Source organism: Orbicella faveolata, unplaced genomic scaffold, assembly GCF_042242905.1.
Source record: "Orbicella faveolata isolate gen_17 unplaced genomic scaffold, um_ofav_v1 contig_14, whole genome shotgun sequence".
Lineage (NCBI taxonomy): Eukaryota > Metazoa > Cnidaria > Anthozoa > Scleractinia > Merulinidae > Orbicella > Orbicella faveolata.
In genome coordinates, this window is record NW_028301541.1 from 9,750,235 (window position 1) to 9,771,131 (window position 20,897).

Genomic DNA, 20,897 nt, shown 5'->3' on the forward strand with positions numbered 1-20,897 from the left:
TAGTCTGCGGATCCACAGCTACTTTGACAATGTTATGACGAAATTCATGATCAATAACAGGACAGACGCATGAAAAACTGACGTCAGTTTGTTAAGCAGACGATTTTTGGAAAACTTGCATGTAAGAATCCTTTTGATGACAAGCGTTTAACCTCTTTGCTGTTCGAGTATCAATTCGTTAGTATAGCAAATACATGGCATTTTATTACTCTTTAAAAGTCCTTTCTTATTTGAATACCGCTTACTGAACCGAGTTCGAGGTCTGTACTGTAAGTTACGAACTGAGATATTTACCTTTTAATTATGGCCAAAGTACGGAGAGCGCGGGCCACGAGGATCCGTAATTATAACTTACGTACGGACCGAGAAGATGAGGTTAGTAAAATACTTATTAATATATTTCTACTGTGTCGCATGGTTCAAGTAACACGAGATGGCCTCAAATGACTGACACACGTCAAGAGCAAAACGACTGAATTGGAGATATCATTGATTAGTCGTCAACAGGTTTTTTAAATACTTGTTGTCAGAATTTTAAGTAACCTAAAAGTTTTGCTCGTTTATTTACCATCAACGCTAAGGTAACGTGACGATAAAAACACGCGATTTTATCGCGTCAAAACAGCTCTCCGTGACACGTTGCAACCATGGTAAGCCACTACCTTACCATCGACAGTTGATAGGGAAGAAATTTCTATGAAACATCGCCAGCGGAAGGCCGTGCGATTCGGTCAGTTACTATATGAATCACCAAAGAACCGACCAGAACCCGCATTGGTTTTTAATAACAGCTAGAATGATAACATAATAATTTACATTTGAGAAGTAGCAAGGTCTTTATCGTAACAAAGTCAACTCTAGCCACAGGCCAGGGGCACCCAACGGATCGTTTCGGTAAATTATCTGTTCGGAAGGCCTTTAATCCCCTCTGATTTTCTTAAGAGAATTGTCACCTCGAACTTTCGTGATATGAGAAATTTAATGTCTGTTTTTTTCGAACTGTAAAAAATGTCACTTTGGGTACCGAAAAAAGGTCAGCTATCATTTTCGGAAAGGCGATAAGACCCAAGGTTTTCGGGAAATGGACAAAAAAGCCCTAATAAATTCGACAATACTCAAGTTCCCCTAGAATTTTTTTTAGCGCAACCCAAAATTAACGTACCTACAAAACTTTAAAAGTACTCCAGAAAGCCTAAAACAGCGTTTAAAAGCACTCGAGAGAAAACGGTCGTTGGGTGCCCCTGACAGGCGAGGCCTTCAAAGGGAGGTAGCTGTTTCGCCATGTCGCATTCTTTCATGTACCGATGTAGCCGAACCATCGGAAGCGAACGTCGCTGCCGTTTTTCTGCATGAAGTCATATGTCGCTGTCGCTACAAGGATGATTCTTTTTTAGAGTTTATTCAATGGAAAAACACACAAGTTTCTGACATTTACAGGCTTTACAAGAGAATACAATTTCTAAATAGGCAAAAAAGTCCAAAAGGGACAGTGTCGCTGTCTTTTCTAGTGCTTCTCGTGTTGCTGTTGAATTTTAGTGGTGCATTCGACTCGCTTGTCGTTGATTAGAAATTCCCGTGTCGCTGTTTTCTAGGGTCGTGTCGATTGTCGCTTTAACCCCATGGAAGGCCTCGCAGGCGGCTCAAGCTCACGATGCGAGGAGTTATTTTTTTTTTTCTTTTTTTTTTTTTTTTTTTTTTTACTTTTATGCAAACGTTCAGCCAAACGTGACATATACAAGCCGACATATACATCTTTATTAGGAGTGGAAAACCAAAAATCCATAACTCGCTTAAAAGGCTTCGGATCGAGCTGAGAAGCGAGATAACAATAGGAAAGACAACAAAGCATCGATTTCGGTCAACTTTATTGTCAAAATATCACAATTTCGGCTATAATGTGAATTACCGTTTTTCTCCATACAAACCTTTATAAATTCAAACCGTTGTAACACAACACCTCCATATGCTGCAAGGCGAGAGTCACGTTACGGTCGTTATGTTATAGTATATGTCAGCTGTAATGTCACGTTTCGCTGAACGTTCGCACAAAGATAAAAAAAGTAATAATTCCTCGCATCATGAGCTTGGGTTGCCTGTGCTCTTGCCTAGCTTCTATTTAAAGGTGTGACCACTAAGAAGGGAACTGTAAACTAGGCCGTTAAGACTTGGGTCCCATGAGCTACATTATGTATCTGTCAGTGTTAAGTGTTTCTTTACATGCATGTAACCATGTTATTAATCATAGTTGTATGGAAAAAAACCAACTTGTATAGAAACCGCCCTGATAGAGCATGTATTGAGACCTACCAAATGTGTTAAATACTTTATACATTAAATTTTTGACGGCGTAGATGAAACTTTTTCCACATTCTGGCTGCGAGAAGATTGGGGCGAGAGCAAAACTTGATGGGCACAAAATCGTCTCCATCGATGTTTTGTACTGAACGCTTGCTATGCAGGCTAGAAAATAGATGTGATGCTTGCTACAGCAGTTTAAGTACAGAGTTAAACCATCAAAAAAGAGCGTTATTCAGTTTGAAGGCAGCTTGTGAACACACATCCAAAATTTCCAATCTCTTTTTAAGATTTCTTATAGATCATAAAGAAAATCGACATACACGATAAAGATCAGTTTAAATCAAAGTTTACAAGATTAATATCTCTGCTGGTGCAAAGCTCATACACCTCAACTAGTGGGACATCCTTTTCAACAAAACGATACTCATCAGTGACTACCAATAGATTGAACCATTGGGTTGAAAAGCAGTCATTGTTTGAAACTGTAGACTGCTGCTGTGCACAGTGCTCACCAGTAGACAGTATTTCAACAAATTTATGGAACTTTTCTCGTACTTGCCAGTCAAGTGTCACTCCAAGAGCAGGAGAAGTAAGTAACCAAGCAACAGCAGAGTGCTCCTTTAAACGGTTACCACCATTGGCAGTTTGAGGTGTCAAGGCTCTGCTTATGTGGTGAAAATGAGTCAGGAAAGCATCCAGATCCAAATCTACTAAACTTGGTGAAAAGGGGGACTTGGTGTCCTGAAAAAGAACATAACAGAGACATAATGCAACAGGCCATTTCCAAGTTACCTTGTGCCTCTGAATCAAAATGAGTCCTTGTGCATAACCTTTCAAATGGAGATGAGTTTCATTAGCACCAAAAGGTCTAGGGAAACATAATTTCAAATGAGTGGTCTCGTATGAAGTCTCATTTTGACACAGAGGCCAAAGGCAACTCAGAAATGGCCTATTTATGTATCATCATTTCTTTCATGATGTGCTGGCTGGAGGATCTATGCCTCTGGCCTTCCAACAGGTTAAGAGTTGGGAATGGAGCCATCCACCCTATTCCCTCTCCCCCCCCCCCCCCTCCCTCCTCTGGTGCATTGCACAGAGAGACCCACATAAGTATTACATTAGTCTGCAGTTTGCCTATTTCCTTGACCAGTTATAGTGGTAAGAATTCCGGGGGGGAGGGGGGAGGCACCCAAATGAAAAAGTTGCGGATGCTAGTCATCTCGGTTAGGCGTATAAATCAAGGACTCTGGTCTCACTCAGGGTGTTCGTGACAAAACGCCACCATTTTTAGCTATCAAAGTATCTCTTAGGGTGCACTTAAAGACATAATTATAAGAAACTCTCTTATTTCCATTTTTAAGCTCGATTTCTGCAGCTCTCTCGAGTCCAGTCTACTGGCACAGGCTCCATTCCTGACCAGCAGTTTGTAAGCGAGCCTATTCCGTTTTAAGTGGTATCTCTTTGGGGTCAAATAAAGCTCAAGCCATACCTAGATTGGTCTCCTTTAGGGGTTTAATTCAATTTTTCTGACGAGCATCCCTACATGTAACCTCCAACCCAGGGTAAGAACATCTTTCATTTATTGCTTTACCTGCAAGGTATTGTTTTCTACCTGAGATCCAGTATTATCATGACAGAGACCTTGTTGTAATCCATTCACAGTTCCTGAAATGTAGTCATACCAGCCTACCATCTCTGCTTGAAGTACTGACACTGATGTATTCTGTTGGAAGCCATATAAAACAGCAACTTTCCCATAAATGCTGCCGTCATGTTCAGCATACTTTACAGTTTTCTTTTCACTGTGAAGAACTGACAACAGAGCATCTAAGTTAAGATTTATAGTCAGAGATTTTGAAATCGGGATGTTGCTATGATTTCCTTTCTTATACAAAGGTAATGGCATGATGTGACTCTTCTTGTGAAGAGATTCGTCCAACATCACAGTATTCTGTTTTTCACTAATCATAGCATCACATAGATTTTGGTCTTTTGTAACATCCTTATTCTCAAGCATAGAGGCCACACATTCTTCAGTTTTGACATTTTTCTTGGTCTTCACACACTTTTCATCACCAGAAAGCAAATCATCGTGTTTGCTTTCTGAACCACCATGAATATCAACCCTCTTTTCGTAGTCATTCTCTGGATGACAGTCTGTGCTCAATGTTATTCTAGGTTCCAAATTACCCAGTTCAACGTAGTTCTCAAAATGTGAAGAACTCCTGTTAGATACTGCCTCAGATGTACTTAATTTGTCGTCCACATGAGCTTCATAAAATACTTCTTTACAGCTACCTCTAAATTGCTGTTGTAAACAATCTAACAGATGAAAATCTGAATTTTGTGACATTGGGAATTCAGAGATAACTGTGTTTTTATTTTGATCAGTTCCATTGGAAGTTGTTCTTATTTTTGAGGCTCCATTCCATGCTGCAGTGTCAGTGAAATTACTCTTTAAAGGCCCAGTACACAGCTCTTCTACATTTGGTTGCTCATTTAGTTCGGGTATGTTACATGATGTAGGTGTCGGTTCGTGCGGAAGTTCTGAAGACCGTGGAGGTTCATCGACTCTTGACGGAGTGACTTGCAAATCTTCTTCCGAATTTAAACGACAAGGAGGTAGAGTCAGGTCAGTGTTCTGATTTGTTGACTGACGCTGTATTGCAGTGCACTGTTTTGCAAAAGCCCACATTGCCTTCCCAAAACGGTGACATTGTGGTATAGGAAAGACTTCGAATTCGGGAAGAAACGGATTTAGAAGCCTCTTAGTTACATCTTGGTCTGCAGATTCCACTTTGTCGTTATAGCCGCGACTATTACGCTGAAAATCAAGGAATGTAGCAGAGAACTGTCTCGTAGTTAAAGGAAACATACCCATATGTTTGTCACCCGGATCCGCCATCTTGAAAATGAGCTTGCAATCTGCCAGCGTTTTTTTCATTTGCGCATATTCAGTGAGTTGTACTCGCTCCGTCACTCGCTCCAGTGCCATTTGTCCGTGGAGAAATTTTGACATGTTTTGATATTTGCAATTTTGGAGCCAGTTTCCCGTCAGAAAGCTGTCCTGCAAATATGTTTGATGTTGCTCTGAGTAGTGCTGGAGCAACTATCGCTCTTGCAACATCGTTTGATGAAAATTATCCGCCAGAAAACATCATAGATGGGTGAGTGATTTACAATGCAACACACATAAGCTTACATCAGTTCTTGTGAGCCTAGCTTTGTTGAGAAATTTGCTGACTCGATGATAATTAGAATTAATTTGATAAACACCCTCTCACTTGTTGGTTCTCTATGTTTGTCGTTTGGGATGCGTTGAAATCTTAAAAAAAATGGCACATCGAGTTATCAAAGTCGTATTAAATTTGCAGTGATAACCTTTCATACTGTTGTCCTGGCAACCATGATTATTATACTTTGAGGGCCCTCACGATCCTTATTCTCTGAGATGCAGATAGCTCTGGACATTTTGTCATACTGTACATGTATGTCGAGCATAGTTGCATAGCTACAGGCTTATTCCTTACCAGCTGAGGGTGGTTCAAAATGAAAATCAAATGCAGTTCAATACAGTTACAGTTGGACCCTGCTAATTCAATCTTGGTTCTTTCAAATTCCGCGTTATTTTTAACTCAAAACCATTTCCCTTGGATTTTCCATTCAGCCATTTACTATCCAGGGTTTCAGCCAAAATTAGTAGGAAATCATGCAGATTTTTCAAGGCACATTATGCGGCAAAAAAGGTCTATTATGCAGTAAATTATGTAATGTCTTTTTAGCTAATTTAATCTTTTTTTATTAGTTCTCAGAGGAGCACAACCCATTTTCTTGCTGTCCAAGACCCTATTAGCACGTAACTTTAGGAATGATAAAAGCATCTGAAATTTTATCATCTGTTGCCTCATTTTAAAATGTTGAGATTGGAGATGCCCAATAGACCATTTTACAGTTGTATGTTCAGTGAGCTGGCCTCTAAATGGCAGTGAGGCTGGAGGTGACCTTGTTTTGATACAGACCTCACTGCCTTTGTTGTGTAAATCAAGTTGTCCTTATGCCAACTACAGTTGGCATTTAGGTCCCGACATGCAAAACTGTACAGAACACCTCTTTTTTTGTTCTTTTGTTGAACGAACGCTTGCAGAAGGCTTCTGAGGTCTTTTGAAAGGTCACCTTGAAATAATGTTTAAATTGTCAAAGAACATAAGGTAAAGCAAAGATTTCCTCTATTTTCCTTAAATTGTGCGATTTTGTGGGAATTTTGTAACTTTTTGTGAATTACGTGATGTGTTGCGCTATTAGGTCGATTCTGTGAAATCCTTCCATCGTAGAATATCAGAAGCCCTGACTATCAAATTTTTTGAACTATTTTTCATGCCCCCTGAGAGGTCAAAATAGCAAGGTTCAACTGATTTTGTAAAAAGTTGGCAGCTATTAGTTAGTAAAGAAATTCTATACCATGTAGCTACATGTACCAACTTACATGTATTTATATCTTGGTTTAGGGTTCAAGGTCTTCTACATTCAAAAAGCTTGTGTACTGTAACCCGATATCAAATTAAATTAAAGGTTATAAGAAGATATTGTACAAATAATCTCCTATTGTGATGACTACTTACTTACTTGTAACTTAACCCCATGGTCCCTGGAGGAAGTGTAGGTTACACTGTATATGTAAAAACACTGATTCTTTTGTCTTGTCTCAAAGAAACAATGAACACTTAGTATTTCATGGATACATGTTGTAACACTGTCTAGTCTCATCTCATTCCTCATCGTACCCAGCAGGACACCTACGTATAAGGCCATAACACTGTCTAGTACACTGATATATCACATATTTTGTAATTGGCCACTAGTCTTTTTAGAAATCTCCATTCACGTCTCGTTCAGAGCTGCATGAGATCTTTACTTTCTATGGTACATAATTCACCATCGGGCTAAACCCAGACAGCTGTCTGGCTATAAAGAGTTCTAGCTTGAACTTTAGCATCATTCGCTAGCTTTATCACTAACTGTATGTATTGTTTAGTCCTCTAAATTGTAACTCCCACCCACCCTTCCTTTCATTTGGTGGCTTGATTGTTGTTGTAATTTTAACAAACTGGGGTCAACCTCTTGCTGTGACGTTGTCTGTTAAGTCTCTCAGCGGCTTCCCCAAGCTTTGATTTTTCGCTATTTAGTGGTGCTATTTTCCGCTCATTTTGCCTAATTTGATCCAGCACGTGCCAGCGATGTCAGCTTATAGTGCTGGGGATACAGTAGGCTTGAGCATGCCAGAAATGTCTACATTCTACACAATGCTGACCGGAGGTTTACATGTGAGCTTTTTTGCCCTTGATGCCAAACCTAAAATACTGTTATGTGTCTGTGTTTTTTGTTTTACAGAAGTCTTGACACATTCTGGCCAACAACAGGGATGTTTCCACAAGAATTCATCATCAGCTTCACTACATTAATGAGCATAGGAAATATTAAAATCTTATCTTCAAATGGTAAGCAAACACCATTTACTGATAATAATAAGTGTGACGGGTAAATTGGCTAATCAGAATACATGTGTTAAATTTGCATTTAAATGGTTTGTGCATACACTTGCCTTGAAGTCTATGATTTCCTTTTTTAAAGATGGTTCAACTTCTAGTAAACCCAAGACTCTAAGACTCTTATTTTTCAATGCTGAGATTTCAAAACTTGGCGGATATTTTCATCATTTTCTATAGACCTCTTTTTGACCATTCTATACTCCCCCCCCCCCCTCCCTTACAATGGCTATGGTTCATATTTATACCTTGGGAATGGATTAATTCCCCGGGGGGGGGGGGGGGGGGGACTCCCACATAAAAAGTATGGGGTGCTCATCGTACCTTTTAAAGGTGAAAAAAGCAGTTTTGGTACCTCTTAGAGTGATCAGCCTTAAAAGGTCCACAGCAGGAGCTTTTGTAGTACCTTTTAAGGTATTGAGCTAAAAAAATATTGCAGCAGAGAATGTTTTGTTTTAGAATTGGTATCTCTTAGGAGTGAGAATTTCAAGCCACGCCCACAAAACAGGATCTTGGTACCTCTTAGGGGTTCTTTTCAAAATTTCTGACGGGCACTCAAATCCTTTCTAAATGGGAGTCTTAGCCCCCTCCCTCGGGATTAATTCATGCTATTTGACCATGTTATTAATATGATTTTTTTGTTGTTGTTGTAGATGACAGGCAGCTCTCTACATCAAATACTTACTGGTTTTCCAAAATTAATAGTCCAAACACTGTTTCGTTAAATCATATACATTAGACAGTACAGATGACAAAAGGCCAAATTATTAAAAACACTTAAAAATATTATTTGGAAAAATTTAAAACTGCATGTAGCTTATTGAGGATACTGTTTATACGGTTGAGAGTGCTGCATGGGCAGATTGTTGATAAGTAATATTTTCTATTGGCAGTTAAAGGCCTTTGCATAGAGAAAAGCAGCAAAACAGAGCCAGTGGACTTTGAACCCCTTGTGGATAAAGGTACTGGTAATAACATGGTTGCTTAATCTTTATTAAGTACGCTGCATTCTGAAGACCAGTATCTCAAGTAGTTTTCCTGGCTGTTTTTGTTTGTTTGTTTGTTTGTTTTGTTATGTGGTATATGTACATGTGTGTACTTGTAGTTGTGGTAGCCTATTATGGACTGTATATTGGACTCTGGGGGTACTTTCCATTTGATGAAAAATTCCTGAATTTTTGGTTTGGAGTTAAATGGTTAATTATGCATTCTTATTACACCAAACTGGAAAAGTTTTGAAAAAAAAAAAACTTTTATGATGAGGTGTGTCTCTTTCTCCATAATAGGCTTTCCCGCATTCCACTTCAGTGCGTTCGAACAATAGCATCAGAGCGAGGTTGGGGTGGACATTTTTATACATTTGCTGTATTTTTGTCCACCCTGACCTCGACTCAGCGCTATTGTTTGTTGGAATGCAGGAAAGGTCTATTGGGGAAAACCCAAAAAAAAATCCTTCAATTTTCTTCCAAACTGAAATTTTGAGGATTTGGACTAAGACACCCCAGGTCAAGGATTTCAAGACTAACTACATCTGAGACTCCTCCTGAAGAAGGAAGGTTGTTTAATCTTTCATTAAAAAGGATTTAAAAAACTGAGATATTATACAGTACATGTGCATGTAAAGATATACACTGTAAACTGCCTAAGTTTCAACTTTACAACTTGTTCATTAAAACCAAGTTGCATTGTATTGGGGAAACAATATTCAGCAAATCTTAGAAGTGTAATAAATATGGGTCTTATTAAGCCATATTATTGGGGTAAAACGTTTAATGGCATTGGTACACTGATCAATTTGATGGCTGAAAGGTATGCAAAAGAAAAGAAAAATACACAATATTTAGGGATTTCATTAAGGGCTGGACGTTGGGCAAATTGACCGGATGTGAGGATTTTTTCCCCCTGGTTTGACCATCTAGACTAGAGGAAAGTTTAGATTCTTTTAAAGGTATGAACTTCAAAAAGTTTTGCCTGCCTGAAAACCAGTGGCCCTTCTGCTGAAAACCTTAATGAAACCCTGAATATTAGGTTTTGCTGTTATATGAGTTCCCCCTTTCCAATGCTTTTTGTTATTCTTAATTTTAACATGACAGACTGTATTTCATAAGGCATGATACACTTTGAACAGTCTTTCATATAAAACAATTAGCCATTTTATAATTATTATGCAGGGGACATTATATTTTTGCAACTTGAGTATTATTGTAGAAGATTGAAAACATTAATTCTATTCCAGAGTATGAACATACAGAAGGTCAAATGCAGAGGGATGAGATACAGGTATAGTGGGCCTGTGGGATGTTAAAATTATCAAATGCGTAACATTTCAAGCGGATACCAGCTATAGCATCGATCCTTTCTGTGTGTTTATGGACCTCAATGGCGCCTCGGTCCATGAACATTCCTAAAAGTTCATCAACATCCATGCATCTGGACCTCATGATGGTCAATAGCCCATATTACATTAAATTAGCACGTGAAGAATTCACTTGTATTCTTCACCATCTACAGGTATATTAGGAACTCACAACCTGACCAGCTCCCACTTGGCTTAATAGCTCAGTTGGTAGAGCACTGCACCGGTATCGCAGAGGTCATGAGTTCGAATCCCGTTCAGGCCTGAATTTTTTTCAGACTTTAATTTCACAACTACTTAAGTTGTGTGTATAACTGTGATGATCAGTCATATCTTTGTAAATTAGCACGTGTTTGTAGTTAGCAAAATTAATGTGTGCTCTGGTCGGCCAATTCTAGGGCGTTATTCTCCTATAATGCCCACAGCTGATTACGGGCCTGCAAAACTTAAGCAAAAAGCCGTATAATAAGCAACTTATTAACCTCAAACATTCGGTCTTTAGGCTATTGCCTGGTCAATATGGCAAGGTCTTGGTCTGATATTTTCCTGTAAAGACCTCACTCTCAGTCAATAAGTTATCTTCAAACCTTTTAAGTGACTTGGCCTGCTGGCCATTACATGGCCACTGGTTGCACATTAGCTCAGGCTGAGTGAACTTAGATGACAATTTTGTTTGTGTCTTTCCTCTTTAGATTCCTGTTACTTCAGCTTCTCATCTGAGATTTCTGATCAAGAGTGGATTTGATCATTTTATTTCAATCCATAACATCAGTGTTGATGGCACAGCAGTACATTGAAGACAAGAACACATTCATGCAAACCAGTGATCAATATTATTTATTCCAACTAATTTATGTGTTTATAGGAAAAGACTATCCTTGTTATGGGCTTTTGTACATATAAACTGAATCAAAGTGAACAATGAGATCCGTTTAGCCCTAGTACTTTAGTATCATAGGCCCGCAATACGTATAATGGACTGCGTCTATTAAGTACCGTACATCTTCTCTGCGTGCATTACACCCATGTATTGTGTTCCTGCAGATAATATTTAAGAAATAGAATACAAGTTCCATGTTTCTATCGAGTTTAAATATAAATCTACCAGCGTTCTATCACGAAAGCTGTTCTCTGATAGTCTACGTTACTCACTATCTATTCTGTGATAGATAGTGAGTAGCGTAGCAGTGTGCCCTTGTTAACCTTGTCGAAGTGTCTGTGAAGAGGATTTAGATTAAGTCTGGAAAAACTAGTAGAATTATACTTAAAGAATTAGATTATTCGCTCTCGATTTCTATGCATGATAGTTGACTCGGGCTTCGCCCTCGTCAACTATCAACTGGCTCATAGAAATCTCGAGCTCGTAATCTAATTGTTTAATAGCGGATCTCCTGAACACCGCATACCATAGAAAATTTGATTGTCACGTGACGGTCCGTACTTCCGTCCGTCCGTCCGTCCTTCCCACTCCAAGTCCAATACCTTGAAAACCAATAGAGAAGCACCATCTTTGATATTGGATATCCATATTATGGTTGATTGACAGCTGTCTATATGTATTAAAACATAGCGAGGGCCGAAGCTCCTTAAGTTTGCTTCTTTGCCTTCTTTAATCCAAAGACATCAAAGAAAACATCCCCACAGCGTTGGAGGTTTTCCTTCGCTTTGTAAACAAAACATAAACAAATCCTCCACGAAAACAACCTTGCAACTTTTGTAAAAAAATATATATATATACAAATCAACACGTACGAGCGTCAAATATATCAATCCTATTTCTACACCTGCTTTCTTTACCTAGTTGCTTTAATCTGCTTATGACGTGAAGTATATATGAAATAATTCATATTAGAACTGCGGTTGTAGATGAAAGTGAAGAATGATCATCGAAGTAAATTTTCCAATTTAAGCAATTGGGTAGAAGTATATACTTCACATCATTTTACTCCTCACGGGAAGATATGAACTCAATTAATTGACCTCATTCCCAATGTGTGGCTTCATAGCTCAGTTGGTAGAGCATCGCACCGGTATCGCGGAGGTCACGGGTTTGAATCCCGTTGAAGCCCTGATTTTTTTCAGGCTTCTTTCCAATTGCTTAAATTGGAAAATTTACTGCGATGATCATTCTTCACTTTCACTTAATCTACTTATGTTACGTAACAGCTCTCGCATTAGTAGTACAGCTTAAACTGGTTGTACATAGCTTGCTCGGCCTATAAGTTTCTTGAAAGCTCGTCGATATTCTCTGCTTCTAGCGCAATAAATCACGGGATTAAAAACTGAATTGCAGAACAAAAGCGTTAATATCAAAGACTCTATTGCTAAAAATGTCTTAGGTGAACTTATGAGAGGTACAATAACAACTCTAAATAGTCCGTTTGGTATGTAACACATCAACACTACTCCGATCACAAATGTTGTGGTCTTCAAAGCCTTCCGCTCCTTTAAAAATGTCGCCGCGGCCGCCGAGGATATTTGCTGAGTCTTAATTTGCCGCATCTGATTTCGAGCTTCGTAATAAGTAGCAATGCGGCAAAAAATAAGAATAAAAATACTTGGAAACGTTGTGAGCATGAGAAGAAGCGAGCGTAAAACGTCATTTGTATAAAAAGATAACAATATCATGGGAAAAGCCAGCAGCGACCACGCTAAAATAACACTTACAATCAAGCGACGTTTAGTGACGATGTCTTGGTATTTAAAGGGGAATTTTATCGATATATACCTCTCGATGCTTATCAACGTCAAATGCTGTAGCGAGCTCATAAGGGAAGTTCGAATGAATTGTCTTGCAGCGTATGGAATGGCGCAAAGCTTAGTTCCCGAGCTGCCAGTGAGACGGTAGATTAGCTCAGCAATGAAGAGTGGCTGTCCCAATGCACCAGTCATAATGTCGGTTCCTGCCAAACAGGCCAGCAAAACGTTGTATTTGTCTCTCAGCTGAGGTGTAGTCTTGACAGCAAGTATGACCAAGATGTTGAGAAATATCGTCAATGGAGACACGAGCAGATTGACGATTGTTACCGATATCAGTGCAACAGACATTTCGCTGGTAAGAAGGTTTGGACGCCATTCCGGGAAATCAAAATCTTTGAGTTGGTAATCGCAACTGGGTGAGTTAGATGAGGAATTCATTATAGTCAGTCGTAAATCTCAAAGTGCAGTGAGGTGTTCTGGATGTTATTCTTACAGAGCCGAGAACCAGAAAAAAGACGAAAAAAATCTTCTTATACTTGTATGTGATCTCTACGCAGCAAGGGTGAAGCGCAACTGCCCAATAAACGGTGCATTTGAACTCAATAGCTCTTCGCCCGGAAATTTATCCAAGTAACCTTTGGAAGCGATTAAAAATAATCCTGTGAAGATAAAATTGCAATTACGATCGGGCATGATTGTCTTAAAAGCTGTAGTGTCGGCTTTTACCAAAATAAAAAACGGGACTTACGTCGACGTTTGTAAAAGAGAGCGGAATATCTATTCTACATTTAAGCGAAATTCTCTTCAATCAATAAACAATGCAAACAATAATTCGTAAGTGATTACAGATTGAATCTGAAGTGTCCAAATCGTGAATTGCGAATGAGAAAAACGCATATAGGAAATGCACATAAATAATAAAGTGAAATCATTGTATTGCATACTGAAAAGAAATGGGGTGATTGGAAAATTAACTGCATCAATCTACTCTTCAGAGCCGACTGGGACGTTATAATCGATCACTTAACAGTTTGATATGTCTTAACTGCTTTCTCTTGCCAGCTAGCTTAGCAATTTCTCGGCAAATGTATTTTAAGCAAAACGGAATTGGTCGAATTGTTTTCGGGTTGATGATGGGTTGATCAAAAGCTTTGCAGAACAAAAACTTTAAATTTGTTTGACGGCGTCGGCTGCTTTCCCTATTTCCTATCTTTTCTAATTTGTATAAAGGATTTCCTGATCTGAATTTAATCATGTAAATACGTCTGAGGTTTTTTTAGTTTTATCTACACTTGTCGGGAAGTTTATGAGGGAGAAATTGAGGTTGCTTCACAATAATTGGTACGATCAGCAATTTTTTCCAGTACGCTTTTTATGCCCAGCCGTATCACAATTTTCATCTAAACAACCGTCATAGCTACCTCGGAAAACTTAGCGAGAGGGTTTTCCGAAGAAGAAGTTGAGGTTGTTTGGTGAGAAGTGGTACGATAATGACTTTTTTACCAGGAAAGTTTTAATACCTTGCCGTATCACATGACGTTCCGCTTAACAACCTCCATATCTACCTTCCAAGACTGAATCTTTGCTATAAGGTAAATAAACACCCGAGAATTATGTTATCTCTCAGATTGGCTAATCACAGTGTACAATTCTTCGGATGCGTCCTCGAAGAATTCTCGACAAAATTTTCTCGACCGTTATCACTTCGTCACTCTACTAGAAAGTTGTAGATCTTTGTAAGTGGAGATCTTAAAATTGCTTTAATAGCGATATATCAACAGTGAGTTAAAGAATAACTTATAATGGTTGTCTGAAATTAAAATTATTTCAGTCAACGCCAAAAAATTTTCATAAGAACAGATTAATTCTTCTTTTTGACATTTTCCTCATGTTTTTCCCGGTGTAATTTATCGATGAAAATCGATGATTGATTATTAGCAATCGTTGATAATAGATCATCTTTTCGCGTATCCGGACGGCCATCTTGAAGTGGCAAAACGAAGAGGGTTACTCGCCATTCTCTCTCACTCCTGCTCTCCAGAAAGTCTTTTTTTTTTTTTTGTCGCTCTTCAAGCCCTCCCTGTTTTCTGCACCTTAGAAATCGGCGCCAAATTAAAATTTACTCGCTCCCTAAACTTGAACCTACATTACAAGCGAGGTACATCAAAGATTTCTAAAGATAACCGAAAATTGCCGAAGACTTTCGAGTAAGATCCGAAGATGTTTCGATCTTACATCGACACGTAAGTACAATTTAGGGGATTTATTATGTAACCATAGCGATGGTGATCTTTTCAGACGTGAAAATAACGTTATTTTGACGTGTGAAGATGATGTTTTTCCCGCGAAAGCTCACCTGGCATTTCATTGGTGTTAAGACGCACGTACTGTTTGCAGTCACTGTTTGAGCAATGTTTACCGTTGGAACAGTTTACACACATGTCGAGAGATAGTTGCTACGCACGTAGCACTGAAAGCGGGTGTAACTGTGTAGGGTTTTCATTCAATTTGATTATATTTGTTGACTTTTAAAGTAACAAGAACTAATTTCATCTGTATTTGTAGTAATGAAGGTTCAGATTACCTGACATTAATAAACAGTTTTGCGGTTAGAAAACTGTCTGCCAATAGCTTAATTTACTGATTCGAATATTTGCTATATTCTGCGAGCAGGATTATGCTTCGCTTGGCGAATCGCTCGTTGCCAGCGCGTGACTCAATTAAAGGTGAGGCCGCTTCCAGACTAAATTGGCTACGATTTCTTCAACGCCCGCTTATAACATTTAAATTGCCCTTTCTTGGTTCAGGCTTACCCTTATACATCTTGGCTTCAGAGTACTTTTCCATCGATTCCAAACAATTTCGACCTTTGCTGGATACTGAGATTCTCCAAATGTCATACACCGCGCATATACTTCGCCTTAAGATGGTAGCCTTCACCTTGCAGGTAACAGTGGTTCGTACTGAATGTTCTGTCAGTGTACCCAACCCGAAAAATATTTATCCACAGCAAAGCACAGAGAGTATTCGCGAACGCGTACTATTTCTAATAAACATCAATATTTATGCTGTTGTTTATTACAGTTTAAACGTTTATCACCCCCCCAAAAATTAACACTTGAGATATTTTCTCTTGATACCTTTGCGGTCTTTACGTATTTCCCGGCCGGAGCACCGGGACTTTTTACGTTACTCTGCCGTAGATAATCTTGTGTGTATCTAGTTTTCTAACTGCGTTTCGTACCTCTAATTACAAGAATGTTTTGTTGGACTTATAAGTTGTACTAATGATGTTTCCGATAGCTTTGTTTATGATGCGTTGAAAAATTGATATTGGTCGTTGACATATCGATTTGCATCTGAGTCAGTGACAAATTTGCATATTCTGACCCCTAACGATAGTCGCTTCTGCGCTTCGCGTATCCACGACTAAGAACCAGTCTCTGCGTCGAAACTCTGTAATATTTTCCGACTTTCAATCCGCGCACAGCTATTTAAAAGCACGTTCAACCTCCAGTAATTCGTCAACTAGACAACCAATATGACTTAAGCAATCGCTTACAATTTCCAAAGAAACGTAGGATACTCTGAGATATTTAAAGAAAGCTTTCCTTCGAAAATCTGTTTACATTTTTCCCAGCTGCCGCGATTATAGTAGAGTCACTGCGTAATATAAACAATCCACGATACAGTCGTTTAATTTTGTAATATTTTTGCTTTATCAAAAAATATTGGATACGATTTCAAAGAGCACCTCAAAATAAGTGATCTGACCAACTTCCAGCTCGGAATCTCGCGTGCAAGTGAAGAGAGCGTTGTTTGCAAAACACCGAAATTTATTATTCTCTTGTTTTCATGGCCTCGCTTTTCCCAAACAACGGTGATCATCACTTCACACGGAACATGGCTGTACATCGAACTAAAACTTTTAGTTTGGTTAAAATAAAACATTGATAAACTGTACTACATATTTCACCGCCTCCTTACGATCAATTCGCCAAAATATTACAACTCAAGGAGCTCAAAAACCACCCCTTAATTTTTCACTTAATTTTTCCACTTTCGCCGGAAATAGGCGACAAAAAAAGCGCTACTCATTTTAACACATAGTACAAATTTTAATTTACTTAGTCCTTTTAATTAGTTGTAACTGCATTAGTGTCGATGGTAGAGCTTAAATGGGTTGTACATAGTTTGCTCTGCACAAGCGTTTCTTGAAAGCTCGTCGATATTGTCTGCTTCTGGCGCAGTAAATCACGGGATTAAAACCTGAATTGCAGAGCGCAAACGTTAACATCAAAGACTCTATAGCTAAAAACGCATCAGGTGAACTAATAAAAGATCCTAGAAAAATTCTAAATAATGCCATGGGTAAATAACACAACAAAACTAATCCAATGACAAATGATGTAGTCTTTAAAGCTTTCTTCGCCTTTAAAAACTTCGCCCTGGCAGACTGAGTCGTAATTTCTCTCATCCGCTTACGAGCTTCGTGATAACTAGCAATGCGACAAAAAACAAGAATAAAAATGGCCAGGAATATAGCGAACACATGATAAAGGCTGTTTAAAACGGAAAGCTTGTAAAAGGGAAACAAAATTGCGAGGAAAACCAGCGACCACGCTAAAACAACACTGACAATTAATCTACGTTTGGTGACAATATTATCGTATTTAAAAGGAAACTTTATCGATATATACCTCTCGATGCTTATAAACGCCAAATGTTGTAGTGAAATCAAAACGAAAGCTCGACTTAAGCGTCTTGCAGCGTGTGGAATGATACAAAACTCTGATGCGGGCCTGCCAGTGAGACGGTAGATTAGTTCAGCAATAAACAGTGGTTGTCCCAATGCACCAGTCATAATGTCGGTTCCTGCCAAACAGGCCAGCAAAGAGTTGTATTTGTTTCTCAGCTGAGGTGTAGTCTTGACGGCAATTATGACCAAGACGTTGAGGAATATCGTTAATGGAGACACGAGCAGATTGACGATTGTTACCAATATCAGAGCAACAGATATTTTGCTGGTAAGAAAGTTTGGACGCCATTCAGGGACAGAGACACCGTCACCTAAAGGTAAGTTGCAACTGGGTGAGTGAGATGAGAAGTTCATTTCTGTCGGGCTTAAATCTCAAAGTGCACTGAGGTGTTTTGAGTGTTATTGTTACAGAAAAACACCGAAAATATTTCCACCGTTTTTCTTTTTGTTTGTTTGTTTTGTTTTCTATCTCTACGCCGCAAGCGAGCCGAGTAGCTTACAAGACTGTTGAACTGAACTCATTGCAGTCTACGTTTAATATCTTCTAGCCGGAAGTGTTCTCAAGCCACCTTTTAAAGAGGAAGAGAATTTTGTCGGGGAAATAGTAACAATTACGATCGATTGGAAGGCTTTTACTAATTACAATTGATAAGCCTTGATTTTTTCAGTAAACGCCGGAGTAACATTGGTTTTTCCTCTTTTATAAGCGCTAAAAAACGCAACCTATTCCGAAAACCCCAATTAACTGAATAGAATGCCTGCAAGAGAATTTCAGAAAAATAGAATCCAATTTTACTTTAGAAGAAGATTTTTCATCTGGAATTAACACCCGTGCGAAATCTCCTAGGCTGTAGTGTCGGCTTTTAGCAACGTTATAAACGGGACTAATGTCAATCGAGTGCTGTAAAAGAGAACGGAGTAAGTGTGCGAAATTCTTTTCAATAAATAAACAATCCAAGCCATCTTCCGCTAATGATAACAACATGATTGAATCTGAGGTGTTCAAATCGAGAATTGCGAATGGGAAAACCACATATAGGAAATGCACATAAATAATAAAGTGAAATCAGTCATTGTATTGTAAAAGAAATGGGGTGATTAGAAAATTAACTGCTTCGATCTACTCGTCAAAGCCGACTAGGACAAAGCAAAGGCTTATCGATCACTTAACAGTTCAAATTTCCTTAAGTGATTTCCCTTGCCAGCCAGCTCATCGACTTCCTGGCAAATGTATTTTAAGCGAAGCCTAATTGTTTCGGGGATCGATCAAAAGCTTAGCAGAACAATCACTTCAAATTTGTTTGAAGTGGGCCGCTTTTCCTATTTTTTTTTTTTTGTTAAAAAGGATTTCCTGATCAGAATTTAATCATGTAAATGCAGTTGAAGTTTTTTGGTTTTATCTACACTTAGCGGGAAGTTTATCCAAGGGAGAAATTGAAGTTGTTTCATGATAAGTGTACGATAAGCAATTTTTTCCAGTACGGTTTTTATGCCCAGCCGTATCACAATTTTTAACTACAAAACATCATATCTACCTCGGAAAACTTAGCGAGAGGGTTTTCCGAAGAAGAAACTGAGGTTGTTTGGTGAAAAGTGGTATGATAATGATCTTTCTACCAGGAGGTTTTTATACCTTGCTGTATCACACGACTTTCCGCTTACCAGCCTGCATACCTACCTTGCAAGACTTAGATCTCAAGACTTAGTTAATCACAGTGGAAAAATCTTCGTGTGCGTCTTCGAAGAATTTAATTCTCGACATAACTTTCTCGACCGTTATCACTTCGTCACTTTACCAGAAAGTTGTAGATCTTTGTAGCTGGAGATCTTAAAATTGCTCAGTTTAACAGTGAATTGAAGAATAATCTACAATGGTTCGGATAATGTTTGGAAAGTGGTTGTCTGAAATTAAAAATTATTTCAGTCATCGCCTAGCTACATGACATAAGGATCGATTTTTTTCATCTTTTTAAGATTTTCCTCTTGTTTTTCCCGGTGCAATTTATCAATGAAAATTGATGATCGATTAAGTCAACGATGGTTATAGATAATTTGTTTGCATATCCCGGCGGCCATCTTGAAGTGGCAAAACGTAGAGGGTTAGTCCTCACTCTGCTTCACTCCTGCTCTCCAGGAAGTTCTTTTTTCTCTCTCCCCAAGCCTCCCATGTTTTCTGCACCTTAGATGACGCGCGCCTAATCAAATGTACTCGGTACCTAAAATTAAGCCTGCATTACAGGCGAGGGACATTTAACTGATAAAGAAGCCTCGACTGTGCTCTGTTGTTGTAAAGCACTCGCAGGAAGCGGTAGAGCACGAAAGAAGTGTAGGGGAAAACACGAGACGTAGTCGAGTGTTTTTCCCTACTTCTTGAGTGTTCTACCGCTTTCTTAATGCTTTACAACAGAACAGGACACAGTCGAGGCTTCTTTATTTGTTTTATGATAAAGAATCCATTATTTTCCCCACGCATTCGGCTGAATTTTGAAACCAGACTTTATTTTCCAAACTAGTAAAAGTGGCGTCAGCGTGCTCTGTTCTCTGATAAAGCATCCTAAAATAAGCCAATCACAATCCTTGTTAGAATTGTTCAATTAAATAATTTGATTGGCTAACGAGACAAAAGCTTTTACAAAAATATAACTTCTCATCATGAACAGAGACAACTCAATTGGTGTTTTGTGTCGTTGTTTTACATGTAAAGTACAATTTCTGCCTTCGTAACAAGTATAATGTCTTTTATCGAAGTATTCGCTAGGTTGAGAATTTGTTTATTTCACTACTTGTTTTTGTTTTGGAATCTAGCAAAACTTGTACCACTATTGTTAACAATGGTCTCTATGCAGGCATGTTTACTGCAGACAAATAGCTCGTTTCCATTGCGTTTGTCCGGCTGAGGCAGACACAAGCAGATTGACGATTGTTACCGATATCAGTGCAATAGTTATTTCGCTGGTAAGAAAGTTTGGACGCCAGTCCGGGACAGAGGCACCACTGGAAGAAAACTGAATCCAACTTAGTGAGTGAGATGAGAAGTTCATTTCTGTCGGGCTTAAATCTCAAAGTACGCTGAGGTGTTTTGGCTGTTATTCTTACAGGCAGACACCAGAAAAGTCAAACATACTTCCAACGTGTTTTTGTTGTTGAAAAAATAGTTGTTTTTGTCTTTTGATCCAAATTTACCCAACCTGTCTTCCATGAGTAAAATACATGGTCAGTGTTCAATTCTTACTATTATCAA

The 20,897-nt window shown here is 38.7% G+C and overlaps 4 protein-coding genes across 5 annotated transcripts; 1 reads left to right on the forward strand and 3 right to left on the reverse strand.

Moving 5' to 3' along the window:
• Window positions 1–760: 760 nt before the first annotated feature.
• LOC110046855 (uncharacterized) lies at window positions 761–5,267 on the reverse strand. Of its 2 annotated transcripts, none has more exons than XM_089286526.1 (2): window positions 3,890–5,267; window positions 761–3,039 (listed from the first exon to the last, which is right to left on the reverse strand). In XM_089286526.1, the coding sequence occupies exons 1-2, from the start codon at window positions 5,240–5,242 to the stop codon at window positions 2,629–2,631; spliced, it is 1,764 nt and encodes a 587-aa protein (XP_089142652.1). In that variant the 5' UTR covers window positions 5,243–5,267; the 3' UTR covers window positions 761–2,628. The 2 variants fall into 2 exon arrangements, with proteins under 2 accessions (XP_089142652.1, XP_089142653.1); XM_089286527.1 differs by having other exon boundaries at window positions 3,911–5,265.
• Window positions 5,268–5,272: 5 nt separating this feature from the next.
• LOC110046856 (intraflagellar transport protein 25 homolog) lies at window positions 5,273–11,320 on the forward strand. The gene is made up of 5 exons (XM_089286529.1): window positions 5,273–5,465; window positions 7,687–7,793; window positions 8,735–8,803; window positions 10,078–10,121; window positions 10,890–11,320. The coding sequence occupies exons 1-5, from the start codon at window positions 5,374–5,376 to the stop codon at window positions 10,992–10,994; spliced, it is 417 nt and encodes a 138-aa protein (XP_089142655.1). The 5' UTR covers window positions 5,273–5,373; the 3' UTR covers window positions 10,995–11,320.
• A 1,052-nt stretch (window positions 11,321–12,372) lies between these two features.
• On the reverse strand, window positions 12,373–13,371 carry LOC149113894 (histamine H2 receptor-like). The gene has a single exon (XM_089286528.1). It carries the CDS (start codon window positions 13,333–13,335, stop codon window positions 12,385–12,387), a length of 951 nt encoding a protein of 316 aa, XP_089142654.1. The 5' UTR covers window positions 13,336–13,371; the 3' UTR covers window positions 12,373–12,384.
• Window positions 13,372–16,801: 3,430 nt separating this feature from the next.
• LOC110046860 (beta-1 adrenergic receptor-like) lies at window positions 16,802–18,423 on the reverse strand. The gene has a single exon (XM_089287701.1). It carries the CDS (start codon window positions 18,008–18,010, stop codon window positions 17,072–17,074), a length of 939 nt encoding a protein of 312 aa, XP_089143827.1. The 5' UTR covers window positions 18,011–18,423; the 3' UTR covers window positions 16,802–17,071.
• Window positions 18,424–20,897: the final 2,474 nt, after the last annotated feature.

Bases quoted from the DNA above. Each gene is read 5' to 3' on its own strand.
- LOC110046860 (XM_089287701.1), bottom strand. From the start codon at position 18,010: ATGAACTTCTCATCTCACTCACCCAGTTGCAACTTACCTTTAGGTGAC.
- LOC149113894 (XM_089286528.1), bottom strand. From the start codon at position 13,335: ATGAATTCCTCATCTAACTCACCCAGTTGCGATTACCAACTCAAAGAT.
- LOC110046855 (XM_089286526.1), bottom strand. From the start codon at position 5,242: ATGAAAAAAACGCTGGCAGATTGCAAGCTCATTTTCAAGATGGCGGAT. The intron at 3,040-3,889 runs GTAAAGCAATAA...GTTCTTTTTCAG, and splicing joins TAGAAAACAATACCTTGCAG to GACACCAAGTCCCCCTTTTC.
- LOC110046856 (XM_089286529.1), top strand. From the start codon at position 5,374: ATGTTTGATGTTGCTCTGAGTAGTGCTGGAGCAACTATCGCTCTTGCA. The intron at 5,466-7,686 runs GTGAGTGATTTA...TTTGTTTTACAG, and splicing joins CCAGAAAACATCATAGATGG to AAGTCTTGACACATTCTGGC. The intron at 10,122-10,889 runs GTATAGTGGGCC...TTTCCTCTTTAG, and splicing joins TGCAGAGGGATGAGATACAG to ATTCCTGTTACTTCAGCTTC.